The following is an 18,507-nucleotide window of genomic DNA, read 5'->3' on the forward strand; positions in this document are numbered from 1 at the left end:
AATTTGATATCCAATTTTTCTTTATCTAAATCATTTGATACCCTCATCACCTTACTCTTTTCTATGTTCACTTTCAACTTTCTACCTTTACACACATTCTCAAACTCATCCACTAACCTTTGCAATTTTTCTTTAGAATCTCCCATAAGCACAGTATCATCAGCAAAAAGTAACTGTGTCAATTCCCATTTTGAATTTGATTCCCCATAATTTAATCCCACCCCTCTCCTGACCACCCTAGCATTTACTTCTTTTACAACCCCATCTATAAATATATTAAACAACCATGGTGACATTACACATCCCTGTCTAAGACCTACTTTTACCGGGAAGTATTCTCCCTCTCTTCTACACACCCTAACCTGAGCCTCACTATCCTCATAAAAGCTTTTTACAGCATTTAGTAACTTACCACCTCTTCCATATACTTGCAACATCTGCCACATTGCTCCTCTATCCACTCTATCATATGCCTTTTCTAAATCCATAAATGCAATAAAAACTTCCCTACCTTTATCTAAATACTGTTCACATATATGCTTCAATGTAAACACTTGATTTACACATCCCCTACCCACTCTGAAGCCTCCTTGCTCATCCGCAATCCTACATTCTGTCTTACCTCTAATTCTTTCAATTATAACCCTACCGTATACTTTTCCTGGTATACTCAGTAAACTTATTCCTCTCTTTTGTCCCCTTTCCCTTTATATAAAGGGACTATACATGCTCTCCGCCAATCCCTAGGTACCTTCCCCTCTTTCATACATTTATTAAACAAAAGTACCAACCACTCCAACACTATATCCCCCCCTGTTTTTAACATTTCTGTCATGATCCCATCAGTTCCAGCTGCTTTACCCCCTTTCATTCTACGTAATGCCTCACGTACCTCCACCACACTTACATTCTGCTCTTCTTCACTCCTAAAAGATGGTATACCTCCCTGGCCAGTGCATGAAATTACCACCTCCCTTTCTTCCTCAACATTTAAAAGTTCCTCAAAATATTCTTGCCATCTACCTAATACCTCCCTCTCCCCATCTACTAACTCCCCTACTCTGTTTTTAATGGACAAATCCATACTTTCCCTAGGCTTTCTTAACTTGTTTAACTCCAAAAATTTTTCTTATTTTCATTAAAATTTCTTGACAGTGCCTCTCCCACTCTTTCATCTGCTCTCCTTTTGCACTCTCTCACCACTCTCTTCACCTTTCTTTTACTCTCCATATACTCTGCTCTTCTTATAACACTTCTGCTTTGTAAAAACCTCTCGTAAGCTACCTTTTTCTCTTTTATCACACCCTTTACTTCATCATTCCACCAATCACTCCTCTTTCCTCCTGCCCCCACCCTCCTATAACGACAAACTTCTGCCCCACATTCTAATACTGCATTTCTAAAAATATCACAACCCTCTTCAACCCCCCCCCCACTACTCATCTTTGCACTAGCCCACCTTTCTGCCAATAGTCGCTTATATCTCGCCCGAACTTCCTCCTCCCTTAGTTTATACACTTTCACCTCCCTCTTACTTGTTGTTGCCACCTTCCTCTTTTCCCATCTACCTCTTACTCTAACTGTAGCTACAACTAAATAATGATCCAATATATCAGTTGCCCCTCTATAAACATGTACATCCTGGAGCCTACTCATCAACCTTTTATCCACCAATACATAATCTAACGAACTACTTTCATTACATGCTACATCATACCTTGTATATTTATTTATCCTCTTTTTCATAAAATATGTATTACTTATTACCAAATTTCTTTCTACACATAGCTCAATTAAAGGCTCCCCATTTACATTTACCCCTGGCACCCCAAATTTACCTACTACTCCCTCCATAACATTTTTACCCACTTTAGCATTGAAATCCCCAACCACCATTACTCTCACACTTCATTCAAAACTCCCCACGCATTCACTCAACATTTCCCAGAATCTCTCTCTCCTCTACACTTCTCTCTTCTCCAGGTGCATACACGCTTACTATAACCCACTTTTCACATCCAATCTTTATTTTACTCCACATAATCCTTGAATTTATACATTTGTAGTCCCTCTTTTCCTGCCATAGCTTATCCTTCAACATTATTGCTACTCCTTCTTTAGCTCTAACTCTATTTGAAACCCCTGACCTAATCCCATTTATTCCTCTCCATTGAAACTCTCCCACCCCCTTCAGCTTTGTTTCACTTAAAGCCAGGACATCCAGTTTCTTCTCATTCATAACATCCATAATCATCTCTTTCTTATCATTTGCACAACATCCATGCACATTCAGACTTCCCACTTTGACAATTTTCTTTTTCTTATTCTTTTTAGTAATCTTTACAGGAAAAGGGGTTACTAGCCCATTGTTCCCGGCATTTTAGTTGACTTTTACAACACGCATGGCTTACGGAGGAAAGATTCTTATTCCACTTCCCCATGGATATAAAAGGAAAAGTAATAAGACCAAGAACTATTAAGATAAAATCAAAGAAAACTCAGATGAGTGTGTATAAATAAACGTTATCAAGAGATAACCTTACAAATAATCACAAAAATCTGACTACAGGCAGCCCCACTTATATAGTAGATTAGGTTCTGCTACTGTTGTAAAGCAAAACAGCCTTTCTTTTTTTTTTTTTTCAAATGCACATAAAAGTCTGATAACATGTTTACAATATCATACATTAAGTGAGCAATAAAGTTGGACCTAAAAAAAAAATGCATATACACTATACACATTACTTGCCTTAAAATATTTTTGTCTTTAGCTCACAGTGAGTATGAATACGTATATTTATTGTATGAAGGTTGAATAAATGAAGAATGGGTATAAATGAAACCGCTGCATTGGCAAAATGCTGTAAAGCGGGGCTCTCCTGTATGTCATGCACTACAAAGCTACTTCTTTTGCAATCTATAGCAGAAGAAAGTTCAACTATTAACAAATTATAAGGCATTAATTAGCGTAAGTGCAGTGATTTTTATTACCAGACTGGTCATCTTCCACCAAGGCCTCCCATTCTTCCCAAAAATAAAGGAAATGCATAAACCAACATTATTCAATAGCTGGTTTGCTAGAAGTGTGAAGAAATCACATTTCAAATGACCCTCTAAGCTGCAACATCCCCATCCCTCCTTCAGGGTGCAAGCATTATTACCCTCCTCCAGAACCCTCAAGATTTTGCCTTAGATTGTACTTGTTACTTTGACCAACTTTGTTAATAAATTAAATATGATTTGATTACATTTGGCTGATCAAAGGAGGCATCCCCGGTCTCCTATCCCAGTATGTTTCACAATAAAGGTAAAATGTTCGAATGAAAACTTACAGCAATTAACCTAAATTTGTCAATACCTAAATACTGTAACTGCAGTAAGGTTTTGAAGACAGCCCTAGTACAGAAGAAATAAAAGTACCCCATACTTTAATCATAAGCAACAAATGCCTCTCCCTCCATTATTTCTCTCTTAGTTTCCTCCCCATCCCTCATCCCCAGAAAGGAGACATTTTTTCTTACACAGGGAAGGACTATGGTATTCATCAGTACTTTATGCCACACCAGAGTGGTTACATCAACAGACTCACTAAGCACTGTTACTGTGCACAGAGCCTCATTTTGGCTCACCTGGAGGTTGCACCTAACCCTGGAGATGCTGGTGGGTTGACTGCTGGTCTTCTCATATATTTGTAGTTTGTGCATTTGGGTTTGTAGTGCACTTTATGGATCAAGGGCTCCCATGAATTGCAAGTTTGGGTAGTCAGACAAGTGGCACTTGGCCTGACAATTTTGTATTGACATGGTGTATATGCCTAAGGTCAAACAGGCACTGGAAGGCATGTACCCTTGTGGTATTGTAGCTACTCCCAGAAGCACCACCTGCCCTGGGACAATTAGTGCATTAGTCACTTTTGCCCTTTGGTTTTTGGCTTTGCGATGGATGGGGAAATGGAGAGATAAAGTTCTATTTTTGTTTACTTATCCCTAGACTCAGCAGGCAGACAGACAGATCTACAAGTAATTTATTATATTCATGGGGCAGTGATAAACTCAAATATCATACAGTGAGGAACAGAGGTAATGAGATCTGATCCAAGAAAAGAGTAGCTTCAATACCATATTTGAAAAGTCCTTTACCAGCATTAAGGTCCCCCTCCTCATAAATGAGCTAGGCCTGGTTTGCTAATCAGTAAAAACATTTAATAGTAATGACCCCGTGAATTTATAGGGACTTCTGCATAGCATATAAAGTCTCTCTTTTTTTTTTTTTTTTTTTTTTTTGCAACGCATCGTCTTCCAACCAAGGAAGGACAATTCAAAAAAACAAAATACAATCATTGCTCATTCTCTAGCTGTCTTCCCAGTAATGTATAGACATAAACCATACCACAGGTAGGAATAGAACCCGCGGCCAGTTATAAAACTCCAGACCAACACTCTAGGTTTGTTTGCAATCATGTCATTATGATTTCAATAGTAATGTATAGACATCACATCTTGAATGACTATTTGAATAGCAACACCCCTACCCATTCTTCAGTGTGCAAGCACTGTAGCTTGTACACTACAGAATGGGTATTTCCCTCAAAAGAAGTGTTTTGATGCTGAAGGGTTCTTGATCCAAGGAATTAGATACTCTTCCTTGGATCACACCTGATTATCTCCCACTCCCTAGGTAATCTAGGTCCTCATAATTTTTTTTTTTTAACGTCGGCTGTCTCCCACCGAGGCAGGGTGACCCAAAAAGAAAGAAAATCCCCAAAAAGAAAATACTTTCATCATCATTCAACACTTTCACCTCACACATAATCACTGTTTTTGCAGAGGTGCTCAGAACACAACAGTTTAGAAGCATATACGTATAAAGATACACATCACATCCCTCCAAACTGCTAATATCCTGAACCCCTCCTTTAGAGTGCAGGCACTGTACTTCCCATTTCCAGGACACAAGTCTGGCTATATAAAAATAACCAGTTTCCCTGAATCCCTTCACTAAATATTACCCTGCTCACACTCCAACAGATCGTCAGGTCCCAAATACCATTCGTCTCCATTCACTATCGAACATGCTCATGCACGCCTGCTGGAAGTCCAAGCCCCTCGCCCACAAAACCTCCCTTACCCCTTCCTTCCAACCTTTTCGAGGATGACCCCTACCCCGCCTTCCTTCCCATACAGATTTATACGCTCTCCATGTCATTCTACTTTGATCCATTCTCTCTAAATGACCAAACCACCTCAACCCCTCTTCAGCCCTCTGACTAATACTTTTATTACCTCCACACCTTCTCCTAATTTCCACACTCTGAATTTTCTGCATAATATTTACACCACACATTGCCCTTAGACAGGACATCTCCACTGCCTCCAACCACCTCCTCGCTGCTGCATTCACAACCCAAGCTTCACACCCATATAAGAGTGTTGGTACTACTATACTTTCATACATTCCCTTCTTTGCCTCCATAGATAACGTTTTTTGTCTCCACATATACCTCAACGCACCACTCACCTTTTTTCCCTCATCAATTCTATGATTAACCTCATCCTTCATAAATCCATTCGCCGACACGTCAACTCCCAAGTATCTGAAAACATTCACTTCTTCCATACTCCTCCTCCCAAATTTAGTATCCAATTTTTCTTTATGTAAATCATTTGATACCCTCATCACCTTACTCTTTTCTATGTTCACTTTCAACTTTCTACCTTCACACACACACACTCCCAAACTCATCCACTAACCTTTGCAATTTTTCTTTAGAATCTCCCTTAAGCACAGTATCATCAGCAAAAAGCAACTGTGTCAATTCCCATTTTGTATTTAATTCCCCATAATTTAATCCCACCCCTCTCCTGAACACCCTAGCATTTAGTTCTTTTACAACCCCATCTATAAATATATTAAACAACCATGGTGACATTACACATCCCTGTCTAAGACCTACTTTTACTGGGAAGTAGTCTCCCTCTCTTCTACACACCCTAACCTGAGCCTCACTATCCTCATAAAATCTCTTTACAGCATTTAGTAACTTACCACCTATTCCATATACTTGCAACTTCTGCCACATTGCTCCCCTATCCACTCTATCATATGCCTTTTCTAAATCCATAAATGCAATAAAAACTTCCCTACCTTTATCTAAATACTGTTCATATATATGCTTCAATGTAAACACTTGATCTACACATCCCCTACCCACTCTGAAACCTCCTTGCTCATTCGCAATCCTACATTCTGTCTTACCTCTAATTCTTTCAATTATAACCCTACCATACACTTTTCCTGGTATACTCAGTAAACTAATTCCTCTATAATTTTTACAATCTCTTTTGTCCCCCTTCCCTTTATATAAAGGGACTATACATGCTCTCCGCCAATCCCTAGGTACCCTCCCCTCTTTCATACATTTATTAAACAAAAATACCAACCACTCCAACACTATATCCCCCCCTGCTTTTAACATTTCTGTCATGATCCGCCAGTTCTAGCTGCTTTACCCACTTTCATTCTACGTAATGCCTCACGCACCTCCCCCACACTCACATCCTGTTCTTCTTCACTCCTAAAAGATGGTATACTTCCCTGGCCAGTGCATGAAATTACCGCTTCCCTTTCTTCGTCGACATTTAAAAGTTCCATCTCCCCATCTACTAACTCCCCTTCTCTGTTTTTAACTGACAAATCCATTCGTTCTCTAGGCTTTCTTAACTTGTTTAACTCACTCCACAAATTTTTTTCTTATTTTCATTACAATTTCTTGACAGTGCCTCTCCCACTCTATCATCTGCTCTCCTTTTGCACTCTCTCACCACTCTCTTCACCTTTCTTTTACTGTCCATATACTCAACTCTTCTTTTAACACTTCTGCTTTGTAGAAACCTCTCATAAGCTAACTTTTTCTCTTTTATCACACCCTTTACTTCATCATTCCACCAATTACTCCTCTTTCCTCCTGCACCCACCCTCCTATAACCACAAACTTCTGCCCCACATTCTAATACTGCATTTTTAAAATTAACTATTCCAACCCTCTTCAACCCCCCCACTACTCATACTTGCACCAGCCCACCTTTCTGCCAATAGTAGCTTATATCTCACCCGGACTACCTCCTCCCTTAGTTTATACACTTTCACCTCCCTCTTGCTTGTTGTTGCCATTTTCCTAAATAATGATCTGATATATCAGTTGCCCCTCTATAAACGTGTACATCCTGGAGCCTACTCATCAACCTTTTATCCACCAATACATAATATAACAAACTACTTTCATTACGTGCTATATCATACTTTGTATATTTATTTATCCTCTTCTTCATAAAATATGTATTACTTAATACCAAACCTCTTTCTACACATAGTTCAATTAAAGGCTCCCCATTTTCATTTACCCCTGGCACCCCAAATTTACCTACTACTCCCTCCACAACATTTTTGCACACTTTAGCATTGAAATTCCCAACCACCATTACTCTCACACTTGGTTCAAAACTCCCCATGCATTCACTTAACATTTCCCAAAATTTCTCTCTCTCTCCTCTACACTTCTCTCTTCTCCAGGTGCATATACGCTTACTATAACCCACTTTTCACATCCAACTTTTATTTTACTCCACATAATCCTTGAATTAATACATTTATAGTCCCTCTTTTCCTGCCATAACTTATCCTTCAGCGTTATTGCTACTCCTTTAGCTCTAACTCTATTTGAAACCCCTGACCTAATCCCATTCATTCTTCTCCATTGAAACTCTCCCACCCCCTTCAGCTTTGTTTCTCTTAAAACCAGGACATCCAGCTTTTTCTCATTCATAACATCCACAATCATCTCTTTCTTATCATCTGCACAACATCCATGCACATTCAGACTTCCCACTTTGACAATTTTCTTATTATTATTCTTTTTAGTAATTATTACAGGAAAAGGGGTTACTAGCCCATTGTTCCCGGCATTTTAGTTGACTTTTACAGCACGCATGGCTTACTGAGGAAAGATTCTTATTCCACTTCCCCATGCATATAAAAGGAAAAGTAATAAGACCAAGAACTATTAAAATAAAATCAAAGAAAACTCAGATGAATGTGTATAAATAAACATGTACATGTATGTGTAGTGTGACCTAAGTGTAAGTAGAAGTAGCAAAAAGTACCTGTAATCTTCCATATAACACCATAATCAATTATTTACAAATTCAGTTAGCTAGTTTTCCTGAAATCCTTCATATGTATAGCACTATAGTGTATATGCAATTTTATTCTTACCCTAAATCCTGAATACCACTTAAGTCATTCCCTGAGGTGAAATAATCAGCTGTGCCAGTCACAACCACAATAACTGTGTTAGGATCAGTGGCAGCCTCTTCCAATGCTTGACATATTCTTGTATAAAGCTGTAAGAAAGTAGGCACTCATTTTTCACATTCTAAATGTAGCCTTATCTTTTAAACACAGTACAACAATTTTGTTTTAATCTTAAGAGTAAAAGTTCTCTACACTGGCTATCACAATGACTTGAAAAGCTGGACAGTTTCTAATGTATGCCTAAAAAGTTCTTTCCAAGATTAACTTATATACTCTACAACTAACCAAGCCAAACTAAACCACCATACCAACTAATAGTTTATTTAACATACATCATATGTTCACACCATACATGTTCAGTTCCCAAAACGAGTAGTCATTTAACCCTTTGACTGTCGCAGGCCCCTTTCTGAAACTGTCATTCTATGTCGCAAAATATTCGAAAAAAAAAATTATTTTTTCTTATGAAAATGTTAGGAATATTTTTCTGGGTGTTTTAAGCCTAAAAAAAAATTTTGCCATCAGTACTTACCGAGATATAGAGCCGCAAAGTTTGCAGAAAGTGACGTGCGTACGGCAACAGCGGCGACTGCCGCCCACCCGGTATTCTTATATTTACTCTAATTCAAAAGTTTCTTGCATTTTTCAATATTTTTCTTTTCCAAGTAACTTATGTGGCCTGTGAGACCAATGAAAGGTGCATTGTTCAAATATACACTCATTGTTTACAACACAATAACAGAACAAACTTTATCACTATTAGTTTGTGTATACACTTTGTTTACACAAACAAACAATACAAAACAATGTTTATTACTATTGTTCCATAATATATATACATATGTACAGTCACTGAACACGTTCCTAGAACTGCTGCAGCTTGTGGAACTCTTTGAAACATGGGTATATGCAGAGGGGCACTTGACACTCCTCACACATAAAACGAGTGTCTGCATGTTTGTGGGCGTTTTGTGGTATGTGTACATACATAACACCTCTTCTGAGCATTTTTCTTGGCAGTAGTAGGAGGCAGTTGCATGGGGTAGTGATCACCAGGCCTGAAACGAGATGACGTGTGTTGGTAATTTCGTGGGCGCTGGTCTATTGCAGGTGTTGCTCCTTGGTACTTTGCGATTATTTGTCTGATTACTGACAAACAAAATTCACCATATTTTGGTGTTTTGTTGGTCTTGAACTTGTATATCTTATAAGCATTTAGCATAGAGATATCAACAAGATGGAAAAAAAGTTTTATATACCACTTTTAACTCTTGCGTACACAATCTGCAAACCCAATCTGCATGTCACATTTGTCCACTAAGCACATATTGAGGTTGTAGTCCATGACAGCTGCAGGCTTTAGAATGGGTTCATTGGTCTTTCTGTTGTGCCTGCCACTGTGTGCCATTTCGTTTCGGTGAACTGATGTCAACAATGTGACATCACGTTCGTCATGCCACCAAAATGCCATGATGTCATTGGCAGCAAAGGCTTGCACCTCACCTCTGCAAGTGCCAGCGTCGAACCTTGGCATATGTTTACGATTACCACGCACTGTGCCACACACGTCTGTCAAGTTCACTCGCAAGAAATCACTGAGTAAGGGGCTTGTGTACCAGTTATCAGTAAATAACATATGTCCCTTACCAAGATATGGTTCCATCATTGTTCGAACCACATCACCAGAGATACCCAATAACTTCATGGTATCTCTCAAAGTATTGCTGCCAGTGTACACAATGATATCCAAAACTAGACCACTTCTGCAATCACACAGTACAAATAACTTTATACCAAAGCATTTCCTTTTGCTTGGTATATATTGCTTGAATGAGAGTCTTCCTTTGAATAAAATCAAGGACTCATCAATAACAAGCTTCCTGAAGGGATAAAAATACATGCAGCACTTTTGTTTCAGGTACATAAACACATTTCTGATCTTATATAACCTGTAGGTTCTGTCAGGCCTGGTTTTGTCTGAAAAGTGTAACATACGTAACAGTATCAGGAAACGATTGACACCTATAATGTCACTAAAACCTGGAGTTGAAATCAGGCGTTCTGTTGCCCAGTATGTGGTGACAGTGTGCTTATACACATGTGGCATAAGCATTATTGTGGCAAAAAACAGGTACATCTCTGCCACAGTTGTCTCCTTCTACTGGTGTAGCCATGACTTTGGTGAGAGAATTGTATTTGCCATGGTGTAATCATAGTATGTGTTTGTTTCCCTGACAATGATGTCCATCAGGGGTTCATCGAAGAATAACTCAAAGCAGTCCAGTTCACTAGCATTGTTCCCAAGTGGACATGATGGCTTTATTCCACTTTGTGTTTCATCAAAGTCATGGGGACTCGGAACAAACTCGTCATCGTCCTGCCAATCCCAGATGCGGTCTGCTGGTGGGTTCTGGATATTGTACCATGGTTGTGGTTGTGCAGGTTGTGGTTGTGCAGGTTGTGGGAGTGTGGGGTCGGGTGAGGCTGGATGTTGTGCCGAGTCAGCAGCATGGGTAGTAGCGTGGCCCGCTGATGGTGCCACATGGGCCGTGCCACCATCGCTATCACCACCACTGCCTGCTCCCTCACTCACATCATTCATACCCATCGTAACAATATCGTCATCTTCACTATCAGGTCGTGGTGTAGGGCCACGGGATGTGCTCCCCGAGTTTCTCCTTCCCCTTGGAACAACATATGAAACACTACCAGACCGCATGCTACGTCGTACATACTGCCGCTTCACTGGGGAATATTCACCCTCACTGTCACTAGAACTGCTTTCAATGACCTTGAAATCACTATCACTATCACATTCACTGCTAACATCTGGGTGTTGTACACGACCAAATAGTTTCCTCTTTTGTCCTGGTACAGGCGAACGTGAACGTGAACAAGCCGGCCCAGCACCAGAGGTGGAAGGTTGTGGGTCATTTGGGTTTTCATCACTAATTACGTTATCCTGGGCACTTTTTCCGATAACACTCACTTCAAAACCCTGGAATTCACTGTCACTGACATTTTCATCGCTGTTAGAGCTATCACTTGGGAACAAAAGACCTCCAATCCGCCGAGGAGTGAAAAACTTCTTACCAAGAGGCATGGTGAAAATGGACTAACAAGATGGCGTTCCCACAATGCACCGCTGGGTCCCAGATTTTTTTCACAGGGTGCACACCGACCACTGAGACCCATTCTCTCTCATGTAGGCCTACCAGGCCTTTCCCGCTTGATTTGAAGCCGCTAGAATTTGTGTGTATAAATACGTCAGAAACATTGGCGCGTAAGACGTATTTATACGGCATAAAGAGTCAAAGGGTTAATACAGGTTTCCCTCAACATTCGCGAGGGTTAGGGGATCAAGAGCCTCGCGAATGTTGAAAAACCGTGAATGTTTGGTGCCCCAATATATTGTAGGGAAATACAGTGGACCCCCGGTTAACGATATTTTTTCACTCCAGAAGTATATTCAGGTGCCAGTACTGACCGAATTTGTTCCCATAAGAAATATTGTGAAGTAGATTAGTCCATTTCAGACCCCCAAACATACACGTACAAACGCACTTACATAAATACACTTACATAATTGGTCGCATTCGGAGGTAATCGTTATGCGGGGGTCCACTGTATATTACAATACTGCTTTTAACCCCTTCAGGGTCCAAGGCCAAAATCTGAAGTGGTGCTCCAGTGTCCAAGAAATTTTTAAAAAAAAAAAAAAAAAAAATTATTTTTTCTTACAGAATTAAAGAGCATATTTTTGTGAAGGTAATAAGACAAAAAAAAAAATTCTGATCAGTACTTACCGAGATACAGTGCCAAGAAGTTTGTCGAAAATGATGTGGTGGCGGCAACATCGACGAATTCCACATACGCGCATTACATTATTTTGCGGTTTTTGTTGTTTTTTCTTTTCTTTTCCAATTTTTTTCTATTCCTACTAACATTTGGGGCCTGAGAGACCAATACTGTATATAATGTATATATATAAACTCACTGTATTGAACACAATAACCGCACTAAAGTTATTATCATATTATTGTTTACCACTGTTGTTTATTACAATAAACATGCACAAATCTTGTATAATACTAATGTTCTATCATATATTTACATATTTACAATCACTGGACATGGTTTTAGAACTGCTGGAGCTTGTGGAACTCCTTGAAACAAGGCACCATGCACAGAGGCACCTTACATTCCTCACACATAAACCGAGTGTCTTTGCGTCTTTGTTGCCGTCTTTTTGTTTGTGCACAGACGATGCATCTCTTCTGAGCAAATTTCTTCTGAGTTGAAGGAAGTTGTATTATGAAATGATCACCTTCCCTCCTCAAACGCTTGGGTATATCCTGAGGAATTCGAGGACCGTGTTGTATAGCAGGTGTTGTTACCTGGTACTTCATTATGAGTTGTCTGACAACAGACAAACAAAATTCACCATACGGTGGTCTGTTGCCAGTCTTTATTTGGTACATATTATATGCATTGAGCATTGAAATGTCCATGAGATGGAAGAAAAGTTTCATGTACCACTTGTAACTCTTACGAACACAGTCAACAAAACCAATCTGCATGTCACATTTGTCAACCAAGCGCATGTTTTGTGTATAATCAATCACTGTCACTGGTTTTCGAATACGTTCATTAGTCACTCGATCAACTTTGCCACTGTCTTGCATTTCATTACGGTGAATGGTTGTCAACAATGTGACATCTCGTTTGTCATGCCACCGTAATGCCATGATGTCATTGGCAGTAAACACCTGCACGTCATCACCACGAGCACCTGCGTTGAGCCTGGGCATATGTTTACGATTAGAACGCACTGTGCCACACACATCTGTCTTGTTCACTCGCATGAAATCACTGAGTAATGGGCTTGTGTACCAGTTATCGGTATATAATGTATGCCCCTTACCAAGATAAGGTGCCATCATGTTTCTCACTACGTCACCTGAGATACCCAATAACATCTTGGTATCTTTCAATGTTTTACTACCCGTGTATACAACAATATCCAACACCAGGCCACTGTCACAATCACAGAGTACAAACAGTTTTATACCAAAGCGTTTCCTCTTGCTCGGTATATACTGCTTGAATGACAGTCTACCTTTGAACAAAATCAAAGACTCGTCAATTACAAGATTCTTGAATGGATAAAAGTATATGCTGAACTTTTGTTTGAGATACATGAAAACATTTCTAATCTTGTATAACCTGTCACTTCTGTCAGGCCTGGTTTTGTCAGAGAAGTGCAACATACGTAAGAGTAAGATAAACCTGTTCACTGGTATGATTTCACTGAAGACCGGGGTAGAAATTAGCCGATCTGTGGACCAGTATGCTTTTATATTATGCTTATAGACGTGAGGCATAAGCATTATTGTTGCAAAAAGCAAATACATTTCTGCAACAGTCGTCTCTTTCCACCTGTGTAGTCTTGACTGTGGTGATAAGATCGTATTTGCCATGGTGTACTCAAAATACTTATTACTTTCCCTGACAATAATTTCCATCAATGGCTGGTCAAAGAATAATTCAAAGAATTCCAGTTCATTGGCCGTGGTTCCAAGGGGACAAGTAGGTAGAATTCCACTTTGAGAATCATCAAAGTGGTGAGGCTTGGGAACAAAATTGGGATTTTGCTGCCAATCCCACATACGGTTTGCTGGTGGATACTGGACATCATAGGCTGGTTGTGCGGGTGGTTGTGGTTGTGGTGGGCTGGTGGCTGGCGCTCCGCTTTGTCCTTGAACTGACGAGTCAGCAGCGTGGGTCCCAGCGTGGCCTGGTGAGTCACGCATGGCGGTGCCACTACCATCACCACTAACACCATCCACTGATGCCTGTGGTCTATCCATGCCAAGTGTAGCCACATCATCCTCACTATCACTACCTAAAACTGGTGTTGGGCCACGGGATGTACTCCGGGATGTACTCCGGGATGTACTCCGTCCCCTGGGCACAGCATAGGGTACACTACCCGAGCGCATGCGGCGGCGAACATACCGACGCTTCACTGGTGAATATGATTCCTCACTATCACTACTCGATTGATCGTCGAGCGCAATAAAATCACAGTCCACGTCACTATCATCATCATTACTGAAGTCAGAGGCCTGGCCACGCGAAAATATTAGTTTTCTCTTGCGATGAGGAACAACCGACCGTGAGTCACGAGTGCCCACACCAGAGGTAGAAGGTTGAGGATCGTCAGGGTTTTCTGCACTATTATCGATATCCTGGTCATTCTTTTCGGTCACTAACTGATCAAAGCCGTAGAATTCGTCTTCATTTCCACTTCCATCAGTGTCAGAACTATCAGATAGGAAGAGGAGAGTCCCAATTTTCCGGGGAGTGAGAGCTGACTTGCGACGAGGCATGGTGAACAAGGGTAACTGAGCCGGCGTTCCCACAATGCTATGCGGGCGCCTAGATTTTTTGTTTATGGCGCACACCCACCACGCAGACCCGTTCTCTCACATGTAGGCCTATGAGCGTTTTCGCGCTAAATTTGACGGCGCTAGAATTTTGGCGTAGATCTACGGTTTGGACACTCAACGTAAAGCCGTTGATCTACGGGACGGACCCTGATAGGGTTAACACTGCCTCCACCACGGCGAGTCCCTACTACCCTCCCTCCGACCCCCGCAACTGGCAGCCAGCCCTCCCACCACTCAGTGTGGTGAGTGTTTTCTTTGTTCATTATTTGCTATTAAACTACAGAATAAATAATGTAAACCCATTCATGACTGCATATTGGAATGGCTATTAGGAAAGGTATTAGACGGTGACATCATGTGTTTACTCTTTAACACAGCAAAGAATCGAACATTTCTGCTATTGCTAATAATAACAATAGTAATAATAATAATAATAATAATAATAATAATAATAATAATAATAATAAATACGATATAATTGAAGAAGGAAATTGTACAAAAATACGAGGGAGTGGTTGACACATCGTCAGTGTGACTTTGTTTATGCTGGAGTGAACATTAGTCTCCCTGCTCTTCCAAACATTTCACAATAATTCAGCAGTTGAGGCAGTGGTATTTAATAACATATATGTTATAAATAATAATAGTACATGTTATTATTAATAACATGTATTATTATTAACATGTATGTATTTAATAACATATATGTTATAAATAATAATAGTACATATTATTAATAACATGTATTATTATTAACATGTATGTTATTAAATACCATTGCCTCAATCACTGCCTCTACCACCCCAGTCACACTCAATCTACAAGCACCAAACACAATGAATTATTGTGAAATGTTTGGAAGAGCAGGGAGACCAATGTTCACTCCAGCATAAACAAAGTCACACTGACGATGTGTCAACCACTCCCTCGTATTTTTGTACAATTTCCTTCTTCAATTATATCATATTTATTATTATTATTATTATTATTATTATTATTATTATTATTACTAATGTTATTATTAGCTGTAGCAGAAATGTTTAATTCTTTGCTGTGTTCAAGAGTAAACACATGATGTCACCGTCTAATACCTGTCCCAATAGCCATTCCAATATGCAGTCATGAATGGGTTTACATTATTTATACTGTAGTTTAATAGCAAATAATGAACAAACAAAACACTCACCACACTGAGTGGTGGGAGGGCTGGCTGCCAGTTGCGGGGGTCGGAGGGAGGGTAGTAGGGACTCGCAGGTGGCGGGAAACTTAAATATGATTTGGCAGCTGGGAATTTGGTGGCTGGGAATTTGGCGGTTGGGAATTCGCGAATGTGTGAAGCCCGTGAAAGTTGAAAACGTGAATGTTGAGGGAGACCTGTATACAGTATCAGCATGATGATTAGACAGTCTACTAGAGAATGCTATCACAAAGTACAATAAACCAGCTGTAACTATTATTCTAGTAGTGTAAAAGTGGGAGCAAATATACTAGGGGTCAAACATGCAGGGAAATAATTAGTGTGTGTGTCTTCTGACAGTAATTACGTCTGGTTTTCAGAAATGGCAATACTGAGTTAATTAGCTCCTAAGAAAATATAGAAATAAGACATGGACTTTTAAAAAAAGGGTGATGGGTTTAGTTTGTATTCTGAGGAACAAATTTAGAATATTTTCATTCCATTAACTATTTCCTATGAATTCCTTCACTTGCAGTATCACCATAATCTAACTTCACTTGCAGTATCACCATAATCTAACTTCACTTGCAGTATCACCATAATTTAACCTCACTTGCAGTATCACTATAGTAATCTAACATGTCACTGAGGAAATGCAAAACGGGCTGACATGCACAAAAAAATTTCCTCATACAATTCACTTAATGCACACATCCCTGAAGGAAAAAATTCAAATACACAAGTATATAACACATGAATAAATTGCAAGTAATGAATCTTATTGCTAGGGCTTCTAGTAAATGCTAACACTATTATGCGCATAATATACTAGTTCTGAAATGATGTAATCGAAATAGTGGGACAACATCCGAACACAAACTGTATATTACATCGATTTTCCAGACACTGATGGTCCAGAACCATACAAATTTACAAGCAGGACCTTGAAATTCCCGCGGCAGTGTATGTATTTACCACCAAACTGTACGTCACTTATTCAACCCCAAGACCAAGGAATACTGCACTCTCTAAAGGCAGAAAAATCAGTAATCTGGAAAGGCTTTGGAACCAAAGATCCAGAAAATTTATGTTGTACCTGTAATATTTAGGGGAAACACTAAAACCATAGGGTCATACAACACTTAGGGAATGGAAGGCAATAAGGTTCGATCCAAGGAAGGGAAAAATAGGTCCTATTTTTTGGATCAAGACCTCCATGTGGCACATCAATATATGTTAAGTAAATACTGAATATACCAGAAAATAAATTATTCACTTCTTTTATCCAATGGCAGTCCTAATAAACTAACAATTAAAAATAAATGGAGTCACTTACATATGCATTTATGGCATTTTTCTTCTTTGGACGGTTCAGTCTAAGAATGCGAACTTTGTCTTTTATTGTCTCTACCAACTCAGGCTCCTGTAAAATAATATATTGGTCAATGTTTTATTTTTTTAATACACCAAGGTAGGGTGACCCAACAAGAAAGAAATACTTTCACCATCACTCACTCTATCACTGTTTTGCCAGAGGTGTGCCAATACTACATTCCAGATGCTCCCAAACTGCAAATATAACAACCCTTCTTTTTTAGTGCAGGTACTGTACGTCCCACCTCCAGAACTTTAGTCCGGCTAACAGGTTTCCTTGAATCCCTTCATATATGCTACCTTGCTCACACTCCAACAGCACACCAAGTTATAAAAACCACTTGCTTCCAATCACTCCTAATGAACACACAAACATACAAAATCAAACACAAAAACACACACATGCCTGCTGGATGTCCAAGCCCCTTGCATACAAAAACCTCCTTTACCTACTCCCTCCATCCTTTTCTAGGGTGACCCCTACCCTGCCTTCCCTCCACTACAGATTTATAAACCTTCAAATCATCCCATGTTGTAACTATCTTGTCAAATTAATAACAAATTATATACTGTGCTTATATACAGCACAGTATACTATCTAAAAAAGAAAATGAGAAATAACAACATACTGTATATTTTTTATCTCCACGAACACAAGGTGGCCAGAAGGAAACTCATTCACTATCATTCACTGAATTGCTGACATCACACTTCAGATTACTCTCCGTTTACCACCCCAGCTCTCTAGATAGCATGTTACTGGTTGGTGGGTAGGAAAGATTGAGGGTTAAGGTTGGGACGACTGGCAGTGAGGGTAAAGGATTTGGGGAATGGAAACGTGATATACTTTTTCTCCTCTCCTTAACTTGACCAAGTATACTGCCCTTGGCCTCTTACCCATGCAATTACAGTGGAACCTCTGGCAAGACAGTGATGGAGTGAATGATGATGAAAGGGTCTCTTCTTTTTAAGGTCACCCTGCCTTGTTGGGAAACAGCCAATATGTTAATACAAAAAATTAATGAAATACAGCCTCTCCTCACTTAGCGACGTATGTACTTGTTTATGAGTACTCAGGCTTACAACGGGCTCTCTGACCAGTATGCATACCTAAATAATGTATATTAGAGCTGATTTCCTCTATTCTGTTTATTACATTATACTACAGTAAACTACTGTATAAACATTTAAAAA

The 18,507-nt window shown here is 39.6% G+C and overlaps 1 protein-coding gene across 6 annotated transcripts in view; it reads right to left on the reverse strand.

The window, feature by feature from the left end:
* LOC128702380 (enoyl-CoA delta isomerase 2) overlaps positions 1 to 18,507 on the reverse strand; it is a 47,322-nt gene that overhangs the window by 13,647 nt on the left and 15,168 nt on the right. For all 6 annotated transcript variants that reach the window (XM_070102185.1, XM_070102188.1, XM_070102189.1 and 3 more), the window contains exons 3-4: positions 17,276 to 17,362; positions 8,272 to 8,399 (exon numbers count right to left, since the gene is read on the reverse strand). In XM_070102185.1, coding sequence (XP_069958286.1) covers positions 8,272 to 8,399; positions 17,276 to 17,362 — 215 coding nt within the window. The remainder of the gene's footprint in view (positions 1 to 8,271; positions 8,400 to 17,275; positions 17,363 to 18,507) is intronic.

The sequence above is a fragment of the Cherax quadricarinatus genome, chromosome 80 (assembly GCF_038502225.1).
Source record: "Cherax quadricarinatus isolate ZL_2023a chromosome 80, ASM3850222v1, whole genome shotgun sequence".
NCBI lineage: Eukaryota > Metazoa > Arthropoda > Malacostraca > Decapoda > Parastacidae > Cherax > Cherax quadricarinatus.